The following is a 24575-nucleotide window of genomic DNA, read 5'->3' as shown; positions in this document are numbered from 1 at the left end:
ATTCTGTGTTGAATTTTTAAGAAATCACACACAATTTTCCTTACTGGGTGTACCACATTCACATACACAGGATTCTTATTTATTTATTTATTCATCTATTCACATGTGCATACATTGTTTGGGTCATTTCTCCCCCCTACTTTCCCCCCCACCCTCTCCCACTCTCCCCTCCTTCCCCGCCCCCCTCAGTTCCAGGCAGGTCCTGTTCTGCCCTTATCACTAATTTTGTTGAAGAAAAGACACAAGCATAGTAAGGAAGACGAAGTGTTTTTGCTAGTTGAGTTAAGGATAGCTATACAGAGAGATTCCTAATATTGCTTTCATGTACTCATGTGATATGACCCATGTTGATTCATCTCTAACTGATCTTTACACTGATTCCTGATCCACTTCTCATGTTGACCTCTGTCACTTTAAAGGTTTCTGTGTTTCTGTATTAGTTCCTCTGGAGTGGGGACATCAAACGCTTTCATGTTTTGGGTTTCCTGCCTATTCCCATACCTCCCATATGTGCTCTCCCCTTGTCATTTGATCCCAATCCAACCACATTGCTGCATTTGCCCTAGATCCAAAGTCCGCATATGAGGGAGAACATATAATTTTTGGTCTTCTAAGCCTGGCTGACCTCGCTCAGAATGATGTTCTCCAGTTCCATCTATTTACCTGCAAATGATAAGATTTCATTCTTCTTCATGGCTGAGTAAAATTCCATTGTGTACAAGCACCACATTTTCTTGATCCATTCATCAATAGTGGGGCATCTTGGCTGTTTCCATAACTTGGCTATTGTGAAGAGTGCTGCAATAAACATGGGTGTGCAGGTGCCTCTGGAGTAACCTGTGTTGCATTCCTTTGTTTATATCCCCAGGAGTGGGATTGCTGGATCATATGGAAACCCTAGTCCACTGCTGGTGGGAATGCAAGCTGGCGCAACCACTCTGGAAAAAAAATTTGGAGACTTCTTAAAAATCTAAACAGGGTTCTTATTTATTTACATCCTTGCCAACACTTGCTTTTTTCTGTTTTGATTTTGCTTTTTGAGACAGGGTCTTGCTGTGTTGCCCAGGCCAGTCTCCAACTCCTGGGCTCAAATGATCTTCCCACCTCAGTCTCCAGAGTGCTGGGATTATAGGTGTGTACCACCGAGATTTGTTTTTAAATAAAAAAAATTTTTTTTTGATAGTAGCCTTTCTAATGGGTGTGAGATGGGTTGTGGTTTTGATTGAATTTCCCTAATGGCTGATGATGTTGATCTATTGGTCCTTTTTGTATCTTTGGAGAATTGTCTATTCCGGTATTTTGTTGTTGATTTGTAGGAGTTCTTTACATAGTCTGGACGTCAGCCCCTATTTCTCTTCTTTTTGGTTTGTGTCTCATCTTCTCCCTGTCTGGCTTTGCATGGCGCTCACTCTTTGGTATTTCCGGTTGGGGTGATAGTGAGTGTAAAATGAAGTCTGAGAGGAATCCCTTGTCCACAGAAAGCAAACGTTCTGTGCCCAAGCCCAGGCAGCTCCTTCAGGGTCCCCAGGAATAGGTGACTTTTGATGCAACATAGGGAAAAAGTTCCTTTCCCAGCAGCTCTACTTGTAAAAAGAGCAGTCAATTAATCTGAAACCAAGTTAGGCCAGCACGAAGGTAATAACTGCACCTATAACATGGACTAGTTACGGTTTCCTAGTACATAGTGTGATTTCACGGTTGTTAAGGGAATTCTAGGACAGAACTAAAGCGAGAGGAGCCATGGAGAGAGTCCAGGAAGTCTGAGGCTGGCCTATTAGATGAGATAACTGGAGCTTTATTTCTTGGTGCTGTGAATCTAATCCTGGCTAACCCAAAACCTAATTTATTTCCATGCTTGATTGGTAGCAATTCTGATGAAGGGTTTAGCTGGGAATAAGCATCATGAGGAGTACAGTGGAACTGGATTTCTAGAGGTGCCTGGGCTGATCCTTCACAGGATACAGGAGGGGGTATAGGTGAGTGGGACCCCAAGACAGAATTTTTTTAATTTCTAAGAGGTACATTTAAACTCATATTTGAGATCCTCTATTTTGGTGTGCCCTGCCTGATGTCATTATCGGGCAGAAGACTGTACCTTCTGAAAGAGTTGATAGAGTGACTTCCAAGTCTGCTGCTCATTTGGGGCTTTCAGCAGCTAGTCTGTGAAAATGCTGTCTGGACCCACATGTAATTACCACTGAAGAAAGTGTCTGATGTTGATAAAGCTACTTCTAACCCTGTAATTCCCCAGTGTCAAAGATGGGGCATCTGTCTTATTCGCCATTACAATGTTCCCAGCTAGCAATGAGGACATAGCGGGGTTAGGAAAGTCCTCCTTTTTTGGTCATCCTTACTGACTTCTCCATTGGGTCCAGTTTCCTGCTCCTGTCGCTATAAAACTATGCATTTGTAAGGTTGTAGGCTCTTGAACTCATAGCTCTACCCCTTCCTGGCTAGGTGATGATGCAGGGATTGTTGCTTTTCTGGCTGTACTTTATGAAGCAGTGATAACATGACTGATGTTGCGAAGACCAGTGACATAATCTGTGTCACATTCACCACAGTGCCAGGTAAATAAACGCACAGTTACTGTTAGCCGTTGCTACTGTGGAGGCTGTGAGTGATAACAACACTGTGTTTACTGCAGGCTTACTTTATAGAGCAAAGGTGGCAGGAGAGAAGTACTTGACAGCAGAAGTATTAGAAGGTGTACCAAAAGTGAGTGCTCAAAGAACTTGATAGACATTCTCAAGTGTAGGCTAGTGTGTCATAGGAACATTGTCCAGGATTCCTGAGACTATCGCACACAGCCCCTGATGTTTTTCCTCTCTTGACGTTCATGCCAAAATGGTCATCGCCTGAGAAAATGTTTACCCAAATATTGAAAAGTCTTAGAAAAGAAAGGTGGGTATTTTCTTTTTTTTGGATTTACAAAGCCAGAATGTTAATGAGCTAATAAGTGGCAATACTAATTGCTTTTAAATTTTGATGGTGAGTTTGGGGTCTCATTTTGTCCTAGCTATAGTATCCTCCATCTCTCTGGTGTCCAGACACTGTCCTTAGGATGGCCATCATGACAGACAGTGTGACAGGAGAGAGAAGGACTCCAGGAGTAGGTCTTGAATGGGCTGTGGAGCAGAGAAACTGCATCTTCCAGTGTTGTATCACCATTTCATTCATGTAGAAAAGGTTTTATCAGTGATGCACACTTGGTGACTTCTCTTGCAAGTTGCAGTCTGTTAACTAGAAGGGCATAGCAGTATGGGTGGTGGCTTTGCTTTGGATGGCAGTGACAGTGATGGAGGACATGTGGACAGGGGGAGCATGGTAAATGGGTTTGAGAGGACTTGGGATGTGCCTCACAGCAACAAAGGTCACTTCTGTTTCTCTTTGATACTTTTTTTTTTTATTAAGCCTCTAGTACTTTATGGAGGCTTTTGTCTCAAAATCAGAAAAGAGAGAGGAAGTGGTAGTATATCCCTGCTGGTATTTGTAGTTGTTAAACAGTTTGGTTGTTTGCTGGGGGGCAGGAACCTTGAAGGAGGTAGGAAGGGAACTGGCAGGAGTCCTAACCCTGAGCCCTCGCCTGTCCCCATGCCTCCTCTCCTCCTCTTCCTCTTCCTTGCACTTTTTGGTTGTGGAGTGTGCACCCCTTTGATTTCCATTTCTGGCTCCTCTCCATGGCCTCTCCTGCTGGTTTCTACTCCCATGGCTTAAACTACTATCTCTGAGCTGTGGCCTCATGAGTTACCTGCAGCCTGATGGATCTGAATACCCAGTAGGTAAGAGGAGAAGCACGGGTGTTGTGTAAGCCAAACCTTGTCTCAGGTACTCCTCCCCCTCCCTCCTGCCTCTCAAAGCAAAACTCATGCCAGTCCCTCTTCCTGTAATGGTCTGCCTCACCTGGTGACACCAGCTTGACTTCTAGACCAACAACACGCCTCCTTGTCTGACAGTTCTTTCTCAGCTCCTAGTTAATGCCAAGTGCACTATGGGATGTAGCAGCACTCCTATGTCTCTGACTTCCCACTTCCCACTCCATAATGTAATTTGTTCACCTGCTTCTCTGTCTCGGAAGCTTACCTGGTAGAGCTGGTCAAGGGCTTTCTCTTCCAAGTACATTTCTGCAGTGGGGTTGATCAGATGCATGATAGCTAAGAACATAGGACTAAGAGAAAAGTAGAAAAGGTTCACATAAGGCAACTGTTTTTATACCAGTCATGTGTGCCCCATGGCTCACTCCACATTCCTTCTCCCTAAAGTGAGATCAGGGCTATGCTTCTGAAAGTAAACACTGAGCTCCAGGGGTCCACCCAGTAGGACTAGGGTCAGAGAGCTTTACTTCCAGCTGAATCTCATGGGAATATCTGTACCTGACTTTGGGTATCCTGTAAGGGCCTGATGAGATCAGAGTGGAAGCTGAGTGGAGGCCGGATCTAGTCCTGGGATGGTGGGAGTGACTCTGGGAGCTGGAATTGTTACACATGGGGTTAGAAATGGTGAATGTCAAGGGTGGCAATACAGATTTTCCCTGATGGCGCCACTTAAGGTCTTTCAACTTTAAAAATGGTGCAAAAGCGATACACATTCAATAGAAACAATACTTCAAAATTTGAACTTTGATCTTTTCCTGAGCCACCGGTAGGCAGTAGAATCCTCTCTCACATGCTAGGCAGCAGTCATGGCTCCCAGTCAGCCCAGGTCTGTGAGGGTAAGCGACCAGTATTCTTCAGTGTGCTGTGTTGCTAAGCTGCCATGTTCCCTGTATTAGGTGGACTAATGCATTCTCAACTGACACTGTTTCCAACTTCAAATGTATCTTATTAGGATATGACCTCATGCTAAGTCAAGAAGCATCACTACTGATGTTTTCTTGAAATACTCCAAATGAAGCCATATGGTACAAAATTACTTTCCACCTCCTTGTGAGGGATTCTCTCCCTTTCTTCATTTCAAAAGCAAAATCTGTACTTCCAGAAACGTATTGCCTTCCAGACAACAAAACACTGGTTGTTTACTGGTGCACCATAACAGGTCTGATATTCAGAAGCATCCTTCTGAATGCATATTGTCTACTGATACTCTAGTTAATCAAAACTAAAATTGTTCAAACTCTCAAGAATAGTAACCTATTGCCTCTAGCCTTATGAAAGCTCTTTTCCAAATTAGAAATGGATACGTGGTATTTAAGGATGGGCTTTGCTTCTGGCTGACTCTCATGGGAATTATTCTCTATAATAATATTCTATACATAATTGTGCCCTACAAGCCAAAAATACTATCTTTTCTTACAAGGTAGGGAAGTCCCAGCAGTTAAATTTCAGTATTCATTTGCAAGTGACAGAAATATGTTAATTGCTTTTCTTGGGTGAATGATTCTTAATCCTGTAGGAATGATAGAGATTTAAAATTCATTTCACTAATTTGAGGTTTTTTTTTTTTTTCTGTGTGGGATTAGAGTTTGAGCTCAGGGCTTTGTACTTACAAAACAGGTACTCTACCACTTGAGCCATACCTCCAGTCCATTTTACTCTGGTTATTTTGGAGATGAAGATTTGGCAGCCCAGGCTGGCCTCAAAACTGTAATCTTCCTGATCTTAGCCTCACAAGTAGCTAGAATTATAGATTTGAGACAATTGTTAAAATGTCAGTGTTTGCTGGGCATGGTGGTTCACATCTAATATCCCAGCTACTTGATAGGTGTAGCTAGGAGGATCATAGTCTGAGGCTGGAGACAGGCAAAAGCACAAGACCTTATCTAAAAAATAAACTAAAGCCAAAAGAGCTGATACAGCACATGCTTGCAAGTGCAAGGCCCTCAGTTCGAACCCCATACTGCCAAAAAGAAAGTCAGTATTCACAGGTGGCTGTATGGAGCTAATAAGGTATCCCAGTAAAGTCAGGGTTACTTGGTACAGTTCATTCAAAATATGTCATTGGCTGGGCACGCCTGTAATCCTAGCTACTCAGGAGGCAGAGATCAGGAGGACTGAGGTTCGAAGCCAGCCTCAGGCAAATAGTTTGAGAGACTCTTATTCAAAAACACCCAACACAAAAATAGGGCTGGCAGAGTGGCTCAAGTGGTAGAGCACATGCCTAGCAAGAGTGAGGTCCTGAGTTCAGACCCCAGTGCCACCAAAAAAAAAAAAAAGGACAAAACCCCTCAAATATTACACTGTCATTTTCTGCAGTGGTAGAATGAGGTTTCCATCTAAGCAATCACTCGTTATGTTTTGATGACTCTGGGCATCCTGAGCCCTTGGCATCCATGTGGACTGAACAGGCAGACGGGTACCTTTTTACCCAATGCTGCAACACGAAGGGTCTGTGGCGTTGTGTAGCAACTGGAATCGTGTCAGTGAGATGAGCTATGTGCAGTTCCCAGGCTTATGACTTAGATAAGAAATTAACCTTGTCATTGCTTTTCTAAAGAGATTTCCCCTTTATGTACCTGCCTTTAGTCCACCAAGTAAATTGGGGGTGGAAAAATTTAATTGCTTTTCCAAAATACTCTAACATGTTACTAATTAATAGGAAAAGGATAGCTTAAGAAGAAAAAAGAAATTTCTGACACTAGAGGTAGGACCCAGGGCCTCACACATGCTTTGCAAGTACTCTACCACTGGGCTGTACTCCAACCCCCAAAAAACTTTTGATTATAAATTTCTGTACAGCAAAAACCCGACTATGTAGTGGTAAAAATGAAGACAATTACAATATTCAAGAATAGCACTTTGAGTGCATTTTGGGGATCACATCCCTCCTCAAAACCTTTGATGTTAAGGAATCCAGCCCCATAGCCTTGTTGACCAATGCAGCTATGTTTCTGGCCACTTCTCACCCTCACATTGTAACCTCCAGCCAACTTGGCTTGTTCTCAAGGAACCTGGATGGCTATAGCTTCACTTCTGCTATCTTCTACTGGTACATCACCCATGCTCATAACATTTGCTTATCCATCTGTGCATCCTACACAACCTAGTTTAAAACGTCAGTTCCTGGAGAACCTTGCCTGGTGTTTCCCTCCTGGTCTGGGTTTCTTTCCCTCTCCTGTGCTCCCACCACATAGGGCATCACCACACTGTTGTCATTAATACAACAGTATTAATATGTATGTAACCTACGCCAGTGGCTGCTACTCACCAGCAAGTCCAGAACGTTCATGGTACCTGACCCACAGTGTTCACTTTGAACAATGACCTTCATTTGTATTTATTTATTATTTTTCATTTGTTTTCCTGGTTCATGTTAAAAACTAGGATACTTTTGTTGTTTAGTGTAATTTTTAAAATCATATTCACCTCATCTATTATTCTGCTATCTACCCTTCTACCCCACTTTAAAAAACCATGTTAATGGATTTCACTATGCAATATAATGTGCTTGAATCACAGTCACACTCCTCTCCCCATCATCCTCTCATTCCCCTCTCCTGTCCCCTCCACTGGTTCCCTTTCTTTCTTCTTCTTCTTCTTGTTTAGTACTGGGGTTTTAAGAACAAGGGTCTACTTCTTGAGTCACTCCACCAGCCCATTATTGCGAAGGGTTTTTCAAGATAGGGTCTCTTGAACTATTTGCCTGGGCTGGCTTTGAACCACAATCCTCCTGATCTCTGCCTCCTGAGTAGCTAGGATTACAGGCTTCTGGTTCTCTTTCCCAAACAGTCCCCTTTTACATTCATGTCATACAGAATGTATCAGATGATAGATGATAGATAGGTAAATGATAGATAGATGAATGACCTTAACTGAAATGTTACTACAGTCCCATGAGACAGGTCCTAGCTATAGTAGCATTTGGCTTTGAAGGATGGTGCTCAGATGGATTTGAATCTTGCCCAAGGCCACACATCTAATAACAGGTGGTAAGGCAAGGTGTAAACTGGGGTTCAGTTCCAGAGTCCCTGATGCTGGTACAATACATACTACCTTCTCGGACTGTGTAGACATGCCTTCCATGCTGGCATCCATAAGACCTGGGGTTTGGTGTGTGGGTTGGTAAGTTCGGTGTGTTGATGCACCCTGGGGGTGATGTCCAGGTTTCTGGGAGGATTGTGAAATTAGAGATCTTCTGTAAAATCCAGTCTGTGGGGAGTGGCGAGTCCAGATTTGGGTTCGACAAGTTTGAGGTGCCTGTTGGTAAGACAGGTGGAAATCTGCAGTGGACTGTTGGATTACAAGGCTCAGAGATAGGTCAGGACTTGGGTATCTTTGGTCTTCATGGCTACTTACTCAATGGGCAGATGGCAGATTGTGACATTGGCCTGTAGTCTGTCCATTCTGTCATAGGAGGTGCCTATATTTTCCATATCCTGTATAAGTGCTATCCTGCATAAGTGTTTCACGTGGGCTCAGATGAAGGTGAAGGGACTGCCCTCTAGCATTTTATGTCTATATGATCAACACACATTTATAGCTCCGAATTGGCCGTTATAACCAAAGCACATCACGTTTTTTAAGTCCTGGTTCTTTAATTTTTTAAAGGAAAAGTCTGGTTAGTTTTTTCTATTACACAAGTATTTCCATCTTTGCCTCCTCCTCAAAGAAATGGTAAGGTAAGGAGTAAGATATGAAGATGTGAAGTAATGTGTATTTATAGAAAATTTGGAAAATAAATGAATAAGCACAAAACTTGCGATTTTACTATCAAGTAACATTTTGGTATGTTCTCTTAGTTACTAATATTCCTTTCAAGGGATCATGCTATGGTTTGACAGTATTATAACCTGTCAGGTTTTGTTAATGAATTTTCTTTAAAACATTAAATTTTAATTAATAATCCATTTTATATACTGTAATGTTATCTACCGAATAAATATTTATTTTCTTCATCTACAATAGTCCTCTTTGATCTGTGGGGGATACATTCCCAGACCCCCAGTGGATACCTGTAACTGGCAGACAGTACCAAACCTTATTATAAACACATTGTTTTTTTTTTCCTATACGTACCTGTGACCAAGTTTAATTTACAGATTAGGTACAGTAAGAGATTAACAACAACAATAAAAGTGAACCATTACAGCAATATGTTCTCACCAAAGTTATTTAAAACTTGTGAATTGATTTCTTCAGGAATTTTCCATTTAATATTTTTAAACTGCAGTTGAGTGCAGGTAACAGAAGCTGCAGAAGTCAAAGCTGTGGATAAAGAGGTCTACTGTGTCTTTAATGGCTGATTGGAAGAGAGTGACTGGGAAGGAGGGAGGTTGAAAGGGGCACGGGAGACAGAATGTGCCTAAAGGAAGAAACTGAGCAGTGTGCTGTGTAGAGTTGGTGTCTGATGTTACAGAAGAAAAAAAACAAGAATACCTCAAGGCCCTTGGGGTGGTCTTTTTGTAATATGATCCAAAGTCTATAAAGGTCAGTTTTAAAAAGACGTAACACACAAGCTAATATAACAAATTGGGACCATCTGTTGTTCTACCCCAGGCCTGCTTGCTTGGTTTTCTGCCTGTTGCTTACTTAAGAATGCCTTTAAAATGATGAAGGCGTGCTGCTAGGGATCCAGAGACAAGCTAGGCTGGGTGGCAGTGCTGAGGTACTGGCTACCTTTTGGGGCCAGCATAATTGTGGCTGCTGTGGTCTTGATGTTTTGATCCATGGGGTGTGGGATGAGGGGGGTGAAATGGGCCGGCCTTTTTTTTTTTTTTAAAACCACCAAATGGAACTAATTGTAGATGCCTTGAACATGTAAAAATGTTATTCTCTTCTAACATGTACTGTCTCCATGGGATTTAATATTAATGTGTTCTTGTGAAGTGTTCTGTGAACAAAGTCATCTTTTTTGTGGGGGTGGGGTGCTGGGCAATAAATGAGAGCTTTGCACATGCTAAGCATGGACTCTACCACTGGCTCCATCCCCAGTCCCTGTGAAGCAGTGTAATGTAGGAAGTACAAACCCTGGCACCCTGGAGTCTTTTTTAATCACAGGGACTGCTAAATTTTTTATTTCTGGCCAAAGAATATTACCAATATGAATTGCTAGTCTTTCTCTGTTTTAATGGTAACGTCCTATAAATAACAACAAGATTATTACTTGGAAATTTCTAAATTGAACTATGTTGCTAAGTACAAGTCTGCAGTTAAAGGCGTTCTTTAATTTTTGTTTAAAGTAGATGTGACCAAAATGCTAATCTAGAACAACATTTAACCTACTGACTTGGCAAACTATGCCATATAATCAATTTAACTCTGGGAATCAGAATCAGAGTGACTATTTTTGTCACAGAATGGAGGGGGACTGGCTAGTAGCTGCAGAGTGCTTTGTTTTTTTCCTGTAAGGAGCTCATTAATCCAGTGGTCCACCCTGGATGACCTGGGAGGCGGGACCCTCTGGTTGCTAGGATGGTCTTAGGTCTTTGCTGCTATCAGGAAGTGAGGGGAAGGCCCCAAACTGTGTTGAGCAAAGCCATCTGCAAGCTGGCCTGTTTTCCTCTGCTCCCACTTCCCTGGAAGCCAAGCATAAGCAGGAGGTGTCAGAGCCTGGCTTCCTAACCAGAAATGTCATTCAGTGCAAGCATATTTTCTCAAGCATAAGGAAGACTTTCATTCAGAAATGAGTATTTATGCAAATAGAAAGAGTTGATTGTGGGAACTTGGATGATGAAAGCATTTCTACTTGGTGATTTCAAATAGCCCAGTCTTGGGCCATCAAAGGATTGTAGGGGAAACCTGACTGTTTGAATGATAGGAAATAGCTTCCAGAACACTGGTCTGGCCTCAATTAGCCTTCGGAGTATTTTTAGTCAAAATTAAATTATCCCAGCTCAATACAGATGCTTCCCTACTGGTTTTCCCCCTTTGCCAGGAGGAAGTTGGTTTGCTAAGAATTAATACCATCAGTAACAAAGTCAAGGAAGGAACTGAGCAATTTCTGCTACCTGGACCCTGATTTATGCTCCACTCTAATCACTAACAACAGCATTGAGGCTATCTCAGGAAGTGGCTGCTGAAGTAAATCCCTCCTGTGGCCCTTTTCAGTGACTTCTAGAAGGTCTCACCCTGCTTTCTAGGGCCATAGGATATACAATGTTCAGCAATCTATGTGTGTGTGTTGGAGAAGCTGGTATCCCTTTGACTAGAGCCAAACTCCCCTCTTCCTGTGGATGTCACACATACATGAAAGTCTTGAGAGGAGCCCGTAATAAAAATAAGACTGAAACATGGTGGACAGGCCTGGCAGAATGAAGAAAGGAGACACAACAGAGCATATTCTGTAGTTGGAAGGGCTTCTTAACTGATTCAGCCTTGCTTTTAGGCTCTGTTTCTTTCATCATCCAGCTTTTTTTGTTTTGTTTTGTTCTGCAGTAATGAGGATTGAACCCCGGGCCTCCCACCCCTGAGGCATGGGCTCTAGAGCTCGAGCCCCCTGCCCTCAACATTCCGTTTATTATTGACAAGGAGGGAGGGAGGGAGGTGCTAATCTTTATTACCATGACCATTTGCACAGTATTATTTTTCTGTCTTTGCTTAATATAATTTAATCATGAAATATGCTCCCCTCGCCCTGCCTTTTTTTTTTTCTGCAGCTGACTTTGCTTGGTACCACCACCTAGCCTACTTTTATCCATTTCCTAAAAATCCTACTGCATTTAGTGCCTCCATGTGTTGACGGCAATGGTGCAATCTCTGATCAGAACACTTCCAAATTCTTTGTGTCCCACATGGAAGGAATCCATGGCAGGACATCTGGGTGTAAATGGAATTTATTAAAAGTTACAAAAGAGAGCATGGTGGGCCCAGGTGGAATCTGGAGGCCGAGAGATTGTGTTTCTTTTCCAGGTGCTTTTGAAACCTATACTAACCAATGGGAAGGAAAGAACCTGGTGATTCCCAACCAATAATCAGGGGGGAGGGGCATGGGTGATCCCTGGGCCATGTGATGGTGATTTGAGTTGTCATTGGGCTAGGGTGCGGATAACCTACACACATTTGCAATTGAAGAGAAGGCTCAGAGGAAGAGAGGAATGTTCATCCTGAATTACAATATTAAGTCAGGTATTTTCTAAGAGTCCTGAACTTTCTCTAATTCTAGCCTTTTTCACATGCATACTTAAGTGCTTTAAAATGTGGCCTCATTCCTGATTCCTATTGAGGTTGTGCCTCTCCTACAAGGCTGGAAGTGTCTTTAGCAGCTGGGAGTGTCTGGTACTTTATGTGCTCTTCTTTTGCTGTGCCTCTGTAATACATAATACAGTACCAAAAATCAAGACCCAATTGAGAAAGACCCTACCATGTTGAAGATATGACTGGGAATAAAACCCTGAGTCCCAACCTTAAACTTTCCCAAGATATCATTGCTCATCTCTAGCACTTTCTCTGGACATGGCTTTTAGAAAACCCTGAGCAAGAGGGAAACTTCCGATCCATTTCTGTACTATGCTGAGGGTCGGTCTTAATGGACTTTGGTGGGAGGGGAAAGGACAAACATTCAAGGCACTCCTGCTGTGTGCTGGGAAGATGCATTGATCTAGTACCTGGTATAACCAAGGAGTCTCCTGCTTTGGAGGAATTCTGGTTTTTGTCTTTGTATTCAAAAAGTGTATCCAGTGTCACTTTTGGTCCCTCAGGAACCGCAATGACAAATCCAGCAAGTGAAATAGTAGCAACAAGTAATAACAACCTCTTTAAACTATTCCTTGAACCATTTCTATGATCTTTATTTTATTGGGTGGTACTAGAGCTGTGAACTCAGGTCTTCACACTTTATAGGCAGGTACTCTACCTCTTGAGTCACGCCTCCAGCCCTTTTGCTCTGGTGATTTTGGAGATAGGGTCTCATTTTTCACCCAGGTGGGCCTGAACCATGAACCTCCTATTTTATGCTTCCCATCATAGCTGGGATGACAGATGTATAGCACTGTACCCAGCTTTCTTTCTGTTGTAGATGGGAGCTCTCAGACCTTCACCTAGGCTGCTCTTGAACTTCCATCCTCCTGATTTCAGCCTCCCACTTAGCTGGGGTGACAGCCGTTTGCCACCACACCCAGATATTGGTCGAGGTGGGGATCTCCTGAGCTTTCCCCATCCCTCCCCCCCTCCACTGACCCAAACCATGATCCTCTCAATCTCAGCCTCCCAAGTAGCTAGGATTATAGGCATAAGCCACGAGCACCTGCTTGGTACAACCTTTATTATTGGTGGCCCCAAGAGTCAGCAGCTACATAGCCAACATTATTTCATTTCCATGATTCTGTGCTGCCTATCCACTTGGTAGTGATTTTATTAGGTTTTTGAGATTGCAAATTTGAATGAAAGAAGGACAACAAAACAAAAGGAACTTTGCCAGATGTGATAGAAGAGTCAGGCCCCATAATTCATTCACAGAAGTGTTGCCTTGCAATCCAAGCATTATTGTATTCATTTTTAAAAGAATCATTGCTATATTTTGTAGAAAGAACAGGCTCATAAATTCCAAGGAGCTAATTATGTTTTGTTACTGCTGTTGCTAGAATTCTGATGAGTTTGTTCCTATTTCTAGGTTAGCTGTTAGAAAAGGGAACATTTCCTACCCTGGACAAGTGTGTCCTGGTAATTAGAAATTACTGAGAAATAAATAATGATATTTTGCCATTAAAGGAGTTTTCTATCATTTGGTTATGTTAATATGAGCATGGTGGAGTCCAATTTTAAATTGAAGAAGATAATTAAATTGCTTCTTTATTTTTTTATGTAGATCTGTCAGGGAAAGTAGAAGAATGGAGGGCATAATGACCTGATTGTATTTGTAGGCTCTTCTTGAGACTTAAAGAAAACCCAACCCACTGTATTTTTATAGATGCTGTGTATATTTAAAATCACCCACTGAACAAATATGGATATACCACTGGAGTTACCATATTAGAGACAATATCACTGACTCCTCTCTGAGTGCTTACTATGTGCCTGGTGTGATAAGGAACTTGAGACAGAGAGGCCAAATAAAAATAGCATGCCAAAGTCACACCACAAGCAGTAGAGCTTTACATAACTAAAGCCACACTTCCCTTTTGGGACAACCAAAAATAAATAAATAAATAAATATCAGTAAACTAGCCAGCTAAAGGGTCTCCAGCTGTTAATGGAGAGAACTGAGCTTAAAGTAACTATTTTTGCTAAGTTAAAAATTATAAAATTTTATAAAAATTTCTTACTCACTTGAGTTTCTACTAAGATAACTGACTGTCTCTGTTTGCTCAGGAATTTCAGTGTAAAAACCACATTAGAATAGGTACTTTATTTCTGATGGACACCAAGTTTTCTTTCTAATTTCACACTAGGAAATTCTTTACTAAGACAAAGAAAGTGATCATGGAAAACCTTTTACATTTTATTTTTCATAAGCTAGTCCTCTTGTCTGTGGGGTTTTGTTTGTGGTTTTTTTTGTAGTACTGGGGTTTGAAGTCAGGGCCTCACATTTGCTAGGCAGGTGCTGTACCACGTCTGCATTCTGGTTCCATACTTGAGCTTTATGTATATAGTATTTAATCTTACCCAATGGTTGTCAATCTGGTGTTCTGGGTAGTTGGTAGAAGAAATTACAGCTGTATAGAAATTACAGCTGTATAGTTAATGAAAGGGAAACTGACTCAAGGAAAGACAAGACATTTCATGGCCTTGGGAATCCATAGGCAGTCAAGTCAGCAGCATCCAATACAGTGATTCTGTGCTTAGAAATGTAAACAAAACTCCTCTATGATAAAAGTTATTTCCTTCCGTTGCTCTAAAGTAAGCGTGCTTGATTATTTAAGGGTCCAGTTTTGAGTGATACTCCTGTAATGAATGGCCTGGTTATTGCTCAGTTAAGCTAAATGAATGGTTAAGGAAATCAAATGAAGCAAAGGTTTTTATGCTTGTTTTAGCAAGCTGTTCACTTTCTTGATGGAGAGACTGAATTAAGCCCATATACTTCAGTTTCTTATTTGTGCATTTATTTTTTGAAAGAAAATTTAAGCAGTAAAGTGCGGTCATTATCTTTCTGTCAAAGGCTCTTCTTAACACCTGTGTTGGTAGTACTCCGCCCTTTGATTTACAGAAGAACAAAGACATGCTGAGTTGTTTGGAAAGTAATGTGCGTGGAAATTGAGGGTATAACTGGTCACGTGGAATTTGTTATTGGAATTTCCACTTCTCAACTTCCTATGCAGAGGACTTGTCATCATATTTTCTACTTCATGTAGTAAGGTACAAAGCCAAAATGGACCTTGCATCAGAAAATGAAGCATTTCTTTTTTTTTTTTTTTTTTTTTTGTGGGAGTGGGAGGAGGTCACTGGGGATGGAACCCAGGGCCTCACATGTGCTAAGCAAGGGCTCTACTCTTTGATCCATGCCCCAGCCCTAACCTTTTTATATGCCATTATATTAGGTAAAGGGAGTCAGGGTGGAACAGGGGGGGTTAAAAAAAAACGGTGTCTTGAGATCCTAAAAAATTTAATACTTATGAAGTCAGCCCTTGGGACAAGGTTTGTTACCATAATCCTAGGGCAGAGGCCTGACTGGGGGGTTCCAACATGTCAGGTCTGGCTACTCACCCCAAAGAAAGCAATGGTTGAAAGGCCGGAAAGGGATTTAATCAACATAGCTTTGTTGGGAAGATGAATGAGATAAAAACACCTCAGGCTATCTTTGGGGCACTGACCTGAGCTTGAGGTCTAACTGAGGAGAAATTGGGGCAGGGGGCAAGAGGTATACAAAATTAAGCCGCTTTGGTCAACTGTGGTCTGGTTGAACGTGATCTTGGTTCTGGTTCTGCAAGATGGTTCTAAGAAGTCCTTATTGCTTGAGGGGGCAATCCAGTTCCCATGAAATGATTGCCTCTGCTGGAGGTAGGGGGATAGGGTATGAGATCTGTCTGCAGACCTTTTCTATTCTTGGATTCCAGGGTGACTGCAGGTTTAGGACAATGATGCTTTTTGGGTGTCTAGAACTGGACATTGGGAAAGCTGACAGTGAGATGCCTTAGTTACTCTTACTCTTGTGCTGTCAGCCTTGAAGGGGTGTGAGAAGGTAAGGTACCCTGGCTTTTAGACAGACACTTCTGAGTGATTCACATGTCTATCTGCAGAGCTAAGCAGGAGCCAGACCCAAAGTTTTAAGACAGAGATGCAAAATTGAGACACGGTGCCAGGCTTCTGCCTGCTTTTAGTTACCTGGTGAGCTCAGGTGAGGAGCCTGCATTTTAGCACAGGCAGTTTCTGAGTACCTGTTAGAGACTGAGCACTTTCTTTTCTTTAGCCTTTATTTTGTGTGATTCTTTCTCAAGAGACTTGAATTTAATGTGTAGCTGTGGTAAATTTTAGAACTCTGACAGTAAAAGGGGAAGAAGCCCAGCCTCCCAAGTCAGCACAGGCAACTCCCCCAACTCCCCCATCCCGAATCTGATGAAAGTTTACGTGAATGCCTCCCATGTTCAGACAGCCTGGCCTCCATGACCAAAAGATGTACAGACATGTTATCCATTACCACCTCTTAGAACAATTTCATTTCTAGCCACTTAGGCTTATTTAAGAGAAGATAAGCTGAAATTGCCAAAGAATCTTTGTTCCCATTTTCTCTTGAATAAGTGAAAGAAACACAGTTTTCTAGTGTGAAAGGGATAGAAACACCTACATCTGGCTCCTCCAGGTTCCCTTCTCTTACTTAGCATCCTAGAATTGCTACAAGTGGCACAGCTCAGCTCTTCTCATCTCCTTCCTGAAACATAATCCATACTCTGCAACAATAATGCACCTTCTTTGTATGTGTTTCAAATTTTTCAAAAACGTAACTGTCTCTTAAAACAAAATAAGTGGTTTTTGCTTTGGCACCAAACTGTGTCTGAATGAAATCGTGCAAGAGTGAAACACAGAAGCAGCCTGACAGTGGGGTGCTCCTTGTTCCCCTTCTGGTAATCATTTTTATTGCCAGTTGCTTCTCTTGATTACTGTGCTGACATTTCCATGAAAATTAGCAAGGGCAGCTGAACTGGATAAGTGGGTCCCTTTCTGAACAAATAAAAAACCATTGACATTTTGGCAGTGCTAAACTCATTAACAGTATTAGCCAGGAGTCCTGCTTTTAGCAAAGCATGTGACTGTAGGTTGAGGAAGATAAAGACCTTACCACTCCTAATTAGCAAGTGTAATAAATGGCGAACAGTTTGTGGGAGTCCGTGAATAACATTAATCAGATTTAGAAAGCTACCACAATTTAATCATTTGTTTCACTGTGACTATTAAAAAAAAAACCCACATTATTCTAGAGATAGGAGTGCTTTTTTGATGTGTTATATCAGTAGCTAAATTTAAGAGAGAGTTTAATCATGTAAGCATTTTTTTTTTTTTTTATCATCCGAGGTTCCTTTGAAGAAGCTTCAAGACTTCATTAGCCTCTGGTTCCCCACAGAAGAGCCTGTTGGAGTCACAAGGCCCAGTTCACACTTGGAGACACAGACAGGGCCCTGGCCTGCAAGGGTTTCACAGGTTTTGTGAGCAAATATTATACCCTGTCTCCCCACAGGTGACAAACCTGGGCTAACTTTAGCTTCTTTGTCCCTGTCTTCTCGAATGGTCACCCACATCATTTCCACTACTGTCTTCATGGTTTCTAATTCTTCCTTTGTCCCTTTGGTACCTTTTCTTGTCTCCTGTTGTTCTCACCTTTGAGAGAAATAAATCTGGCTTTTATGACAGTATTAGTCACGGTTAATATTCCTGTCCTCTGTCTTGCGCTAGTCATCTGGATACCAGTGAGTAAAACTGCTGACCCCTCCAAGGTGGTGTGTTTTAGCTGATACTTTTTTCCTTAAGCTCAGCACTTGGAGATTCTAGAAGCCAATTAAAAGTAGCTCCCAGATAATCAAAGATTTACTGACATGAGTAAAACAAGTCTACTTTGTAAACTAAAAATTTTGGGTTTTTCCAAAAACTTCTGTGGTTGTATGGGTCAGCTCCCCATTGCTACAATGAAATATTCGAAGCAGCTAACTTTATCAGAGGAGAGTTTTATTTAGTATCATGATGCTGACTGGCAGGGGCCTCATGGCAGGTGGAGGGTGGTGGCTGTAACAACCCTCTCATGAGAACTACCGAAGGGTCACAGAGAAATAGCTCACAACTCCAGTGACTTAAGATCCTCTCATTGAACTCCACTTCACAATCGCGCCACTAGGGATCAAGCCTATAATCACAGGGGGCCCTTCAAGGACATCTGTAAATCAGATAGTAATGGGTGAGCTGTTATTTCTAGGAGCTGGTGGTCTTTAGTGGTCAATAGAGTGTCACTTTGTGTAACAGTATTCTAGGCCCAGTGGATGGAGGGGGACACAGAAGACATGACCCATCTTAATGACCTTAGCTGCATTTTGACCCTCACTGCGGGGCAAGATGTAAAGTTGTCTTCTTTTGTTATTAAGTCAGACTCTTGTGGTAGGTGGTCAGAGAAAGATCATTATGGGCTGGATTAGTTAATGTAAATTGAGGAAACCTGAGGGGTTTCCTATTAGCAGTAAGAAAGGACTTTTGGTGGTGGTGGTGCTAGGTGAGAGAGAGACCTGGAGAGAGTGTGAGTCACGAATCATGACAGGGTGAGACTGCTAGATGGAGTGGGAAAAGTGTAGCCTCTTGAGGACCTCTGTGTATTCCGTGCTGATGTAGGTACTAAGTCAGCTACTCTAGGAAAAGCCATGGCAGAACGTGGCTATGATTGTCAGATAGGGAAGAGATTGGAGATGTGGTGAGGAGGATAATGAGTTAAGGGGTTGTTTTGGTAACCTGGATGTGTGGATTCAGATGGAAGACATGTTGACTACAAGACTTGGGTTGGTAAGACATTGGAAAGGGAGGGAGCAGAGAGAAGTCAAAGGTACAGCTGGGTTTTTCCTTCTTCATCCATTTTACTTTGACAACAGTTCTTTTTCAGTAGACTTATCTTTTGTGATAAATGATACATATAAATATAGAAGTTGTGTTTAATAGCTGTGTTGAGATATAATCCATATAGTATACAGTTTATTCGTTTGAAGTACACAATTCAGTGGTTTTTAGTATATTCCCAGGATGGTGTAACCATCACAACAATCTGATTTTGGGACATTTTTATCACTCTCCCCCTAAAGAAATCTCATTAAGTCACTCCCTGCTCCAGGATGAGCATTTACCTACTATTGTGACAGATTTACTTATGCTGAAAATTGTATACAGTCGGCCCTCTATATCCATGGGCTCTGCATCTGTGGGTTTAACCAAACACAGATCGAAAATACTCGGAAAAAAATTGCATCTCTATTGAACATGTACAGACACTCTTCTTTCTTATTCCGTCAACAATATAGTGCAACTTTACATAGTGTTAGATGTTACAATGTAGTCTAGCGATGACTTAGTCTGTGGGGGCATTTGCATACATAATATGCAAATACTAGCCCATTTTATAATATAACTAGTATTGAGCAGGGATGAATGTAACATATGGCCTTTTGTACCTGGCTTCTTTTACTCATTGTTTCTCAGGTTCATCCCTGTGTAGCAGGGCTCAGTATGGAGCTGGGTAATAGTACAAAAATCAGCTCAGAAGTGGAGTGGCTGCCTCACTTCACTATTAAATTAGTATGCTGGGGAAGGGCAGATAATGTGTATGGATGGACAGTGCTCAATTTTATGTCAGCTTTGTTGACTGAGTTTGATAACATTTTTCTGAAGATGAGTGCTAGGGATGAAGGGATAAAATCTTGGCATAATTTGGGTTGATGGTGGTAGTCAGCCTGAGAAGCCTCTCAGAAAGTCAGTTGAGTGTATCAGTGGTCAGTTGCTTAAGAACTCATGAGATTCTACAGGACAGAGTTTCAAGAAAAGCAAGCAGAGGGCTGAGCTCTGGAGGGTAGGAGGAAATAGCTTCAGAGAAAGAGAGAGAAAGAGAGGAGCGAGCCCTAGGATACAGGGGAGCGTTAAACCTGTTCTGCTGGAATGGTTTGATAACGTGATCATTGCTCAGTTCTCTTAATTAGCTAACTGTTGGCCCAGTCATGTCTGTGCAGGATTCTCTGACCCAGTTTGGTATTGGCCTGAGGCCACGTGCTAACTGGTCAGTAACTTAAGCCCTTATTTACACAACAAAATAAAGCAAAGCAGTGTACTCTGGGTTTGAAACATCCTAGAGCCCAGGCAATTCCATGACCTAATCTCTTCACACTAATAAGTTTTGTTTTTTGTCTGTGCAAAGCAGTTCCCTCGCCAGAGGAATGTTGAAAGTGACTTCATGTGCTACAAGGTGCACATGGGAAAGGCTGGCAAGTCCCAAGGTGCTTCCCATCTGCTGCCCATCCCTCTCCCAGATAAACACAAACAAATCCTGATGTAAGACACTGGAAATCTCCCAAAGGTGACCATGTCCAGGGCCTGCCTGCTGCATGTGTAAGAAGCCCTGCTTGGTTGTGTAAGACGTGAATCAAAGTGTAATCTAGTACTGTGGGGACCTAGGAGAGGCTCCCACTTTGGGACAGTGACTGTCTAGTCTCAGTGTATTTCCTGTATATATTTTTCAGAACTCATGGTGATGTGGTGATGATACTGGGAGGAGGTATGTGTGTGTGTTTGTGTGTGCTGAGAAGGAAAGGGGAAGCAAGAAAAAGAAGCAGAGACTGAAGGTAGAAAGTGACCAGAGCTGAGACAAAAAGTATAGATAATTTTCAAAAGAGCCATAACAAAAGAGCATCAGTTTCTCCTGGAGTTTGGCTTGGGACCTGGCTAGGACTTCAGTGAAGACTGATATGGAACATGTGAGAGTATTCCATACTGAGAGGGGCTTGCTAGGCTGGCTTTGGAAAGAGATGCCTGTCTCTCTAAGTCAGTATGGCTTGTTCTTACTCCCTGCCTTATGGTAGGCATAGTGGATTCACAGAGAATTTTCTACCCTCATCTCCCCACCCTGATTGTCTGGGAACTTACTCTGCTCTATTTTATGACCTGTGAACTTGACTTGTCTCCTGCTTATTTGTAAGCAGGGTGTGATTACTTTCCTTATCTCCCTCCAACAAGGGTGGCATGGGATTCAGGGAGCTTGGTCTGAGTGAGGGAAAGATGAAGGAAGGGTGCAGAGAAAGAGATGTTTGAGTTTCTGGGTCCCCAGACAGCCTGAGCCCCTGTATACGGAGAACAAATGGAAAAGGAAGTGTGTTGGCTTTTTGCTTAAATGATCTCAGGTGGTTTGGGGAACTTGAAACAAAAGGTGCCCCAATATACTGGTGAGAAGAAGTCTAAGAATTTATAGTACTGTTGTGAGGGTTTGTTAGAAGGTGGAGGATAGGATGTAAATAGGGGTTGAGTTACTGAAAATGTGGCCCTCCAAAAGAAGCCACTTCATTCTTTGCTTAGTGTCGACCAAAGTGGGGCAAATCCTGTGACACAATTGCTTCTTTCTGCATGAGAAGAGGAAGAGTTTTCTGAAGACCCAGGTTGGGGCGGGTTAAACAACCAGGGACTACTTTTCATCATAATGATGTCTACACGGTTCACCTTCTGAGGGTCTCAGAATACTCAGAGGCACATCAGACTTGACCTCAGTGTTTTCTGTAAAGGGCCATGTCATAAGGACTTGAAACTTTGCGGTCATGTGGTCGGTCACACTGCTGAATTCTGCCATCCAAGTCATCCATGTAAACAAATGCATAGAGCTGTGTTCTAGAACAGCTTATGTATAGACACTGAAATCAGAATTCCGTATAATTTTTGTGTCATGAGATTCTTTTGATTTTTTTTTTTTAATGTCTAGAAAATGTGAAAACCCTTCTTAGCTTATAGGCTCTCAGCTCATGTGGCAGGTGGATTTGGACCATGGGCTGCAGTGTGCAGAATCCTCACATACCTCGTGGAAGTACCACTGTGTGCTTTTATGACGTCTGAAGTGGTGAGAACAGCTTTAGTTGAGTGTATATACTGAATATTTAACTTTTTCACTAACCTCACAGAATTCTAAGACAATTGGCTAGTGTTCCAATAATAAAGGGAAGATTTTAAGTCAGTGACTAATTTTGGATCAGGGAGCTTGACCCATGACTGAAGCCCCCTGATCTCTGTATCCAGGGAGGAGGCTCCACACTTAAATAGAGAAACCAAGTCCCCTAGGATATTGTGTATTGCTTTGTGTGATGCCCAGATCAGAATTACAGAGTTTAATATTCTAATGTGTACTTTAGTCACAAAATTCATACCTCCTTCTTCTCAGCAGTTGGAAGATCTAACTATACTATTTTTTTTTTATTGTGCTAGGTGGGGGTACATTGTAGATTCTTACAATGTATCAAATATATCATACTTGAATTCCCCCCCTCAACTATGCTGTTTTTTAAAATGTACTTTTTTGAAGTATAATTGATAAACAATGACTGCACACACGTAAGGTGTACAAGTTGAGAAGTTTGTTCTAGGTATACAGACATGAAACCATGACCACACTCAAGATAATAAACACTATCATCACCCCCTAAACTTAATCTCTCCCCACTCCTCTTCTCTTTCCTAGACAATTTCTGATCTGCGTTCCATCATTGTACATTAGTCTGCATGCATTTTATTGAATTTTATCTAAACAAAATCTCAAAACAGGAATTATTTTTTTGGTCTGGCTTTTTTCACTCAATATAAAGATTTAACAGTTGATCCTTAACGAGCCACCAGTGGCTCATGCCTGTAATCCTAGCTACTTGGATTAGGGTGAGATTGAGAGGATCAAGATTCCAGGCCAGTCCAAGCAAAAAGTTTGTGAGACTCCATCTCTGTGGGAAAAATTGGGGCGTGGTGGCATGTGGCTGTCATCCCAGTGACAGCAGAAAATTTAATCAGTCCAGGCCAGCCTGGGCAAAAGGTGAGTGAGACACTATCTTCAAAATAACCAGAGCAAAAATGGCTGGTGGAATGGCTCAAGCCATAGAGCACCTGCCTAGCAAGTACAAAGCCCTGAATTCAAATGAAGATTTCTCCTTGTGTTAAGTGTCAACATTTCATTCCTTTTTTTTTGTTGTTGCTGAGTAATATTCCATTGAATGATTGAATTCCCCAAAGTTTCTTTGTTCATCTGTTGATGGGCATTTGAATTGTTTCCAGTCTTTGGAGTCAAGCTACTGCTAACATTTGTGTATAGGCCCACAAAGCAAAAAGCCAACTTTTGCTTCTCTTGGGCAAGTACCGAGGAGTCGGTCATGTAGAAGTGTGGTCATATGGAAAGTGTATATTTAACTTTTTAAGGAACCCCCAAGCTCCTTTCCAAAGTGGCTGAATGATATCACATTCCCACTAGCAGTGTGGGAGGGCTCCAGTTCCCCTACATCCTTGCCAAATGAGTGTGCTGGTTTTAAGAGGTAGTTCCAGTGGGACTTTACCTTAGGGACTTTCTTAAACTGAAAAGTCACACCCTGAAGAATCACCTGATTTTTGTTTCCAAAAGCATGAATGTCTCCTGACTTTTTCATTCCCAGAACACTGCTGGGTCATGAAGACTAAGGACCAAATGAAATGCATGGCTCTACTAAGGGAGTTGCTTGGCTTCCAGTCTGACCAGGGTTGGCTTCTTTTTCTATCTTCCCTTTAATTACAAGTGGTTTTCTTTCCTCCTTTTTTATTCTCCTCCTTTCTTTTGCTTTTGCTATGATGAGGTGTGAGACTGGTGTCTTGATCTGTATGCAAGAGTTCTACTGTTTTCTGTTACACTGTACATGTCTAGGGAAAAGGAAGATGCACTTGGAGCTAACCTCTCAGGCAATAGCTGTATTACAGCTTTTCCTTTTCAGAGTAGGTGACTTGCAGTAAAATTACTGCAGTCTTTCTGCCCTGTCCTTGAAAGCTATACTACTCTGAGAGATGAAATTCCAATGAAGACGTGTGCACGCCTCCCCCGTAGAGTTTTTAACAGTGCCAATTCTGCAGTTTCCTGGGTGGACGCCTGCTCCGTTGACCCCAGAGTTCTCCCACTGTCTAAGTGAACCAGGGCCATTATTGATTAATCAATGGTAACATGGCTGAGATTCTTTGCTGTGGTAGCTATATCTGACCCAGAGTTAGTGTTCTGGGAAGAGGTCTCCTCTTGTCCACTGCCTTCAGCATCATTCCATTAGGAGTCCTGTCTGTCAACAGCACTTAGAAGAGGTGCAGTTGTCTTGCCTAGTCAAGTTGGAAAGCTGTCTGCTGTCTCTAACGCCAGCTCTTGCTGCCAAATTGTTGGTGAGCTTAGAGGACACAGAGACTCCACTTGTCAGGGTCTGTCTTGACAACACACTCCTCTGAGAGGTAAGGAACTGGGAACTTCAGCTTCTCTCCAGCCTTATCTGCTAGGATGGTGGGATGGTGACTGCTACTTGATAGACTCATTGTTAGTACCATGAAGCAAAACCAAAGCCTGAAATAGGTTTTCTTGAAGGGCATATATTGAGAGTAAAAAAAATATACAAGTAGGAAAAAGTGTTTCTCAAATTGAGTTTTGAAAAGTATATCCAAATTCCAACCTTTGTAGCCCATTTGAATTCTGTGGTTCTCTGTTTGCTCTCTGCATACACATTGGACCCTCTGCAAGGGAGTGCTGGCGAAGATGGTTGGAACAGTGGTTCTCAAAGTGTGGTTCCTTGAGCA

At 42.1% G+C, this 24575-nt stretch overlaps 1 protein-coding gene across 8 annotated transcripts in view; it reads left to right on the top strand.

Moving 5' to 3' along the window:
• Mcc (MCC regulator of WNT signaling pathway) overlaps nucleotides 1-24575 on the top strand; it is a 437017-nt gene that overhangs the window by 191226 nt on the left and 221216 nt on the right. The window contains exon 2 of one of the 8 annotated variants that reach the window (XM_074058877.1): nucleotides 17316-17441. The exons of the other annotated variants lie outside the window; for them this stretch is intronic. Coding sequence (XP_073914978.1) covers nucleotides 17316-17441 — 126 coding nt within the window. The remainder of the gene's footprint in view (nucleotides 1-17315; nucleotides 17442-24575) is intronic. 8 annotated transcript variants of the gene reach the window in all.

This window comes from Castor canadensis, chromosome 16 (assembly GCF_047511655.1).
Source record: "Castor canadensis chromosome 16, mCasCan1.hap1v2, whole genome shotgun sequence".
Classification (NCBI taxonomy): Eukaryota; Metazoa; Chordata; class Mammalia; order Rodentia; family Castoridae; genus Castor; species Castor canadensis.
Note: the sequence above shows the minus strand (reverse complement) of the source record. Positions and strands in the feature narration are given on the sequence as shown.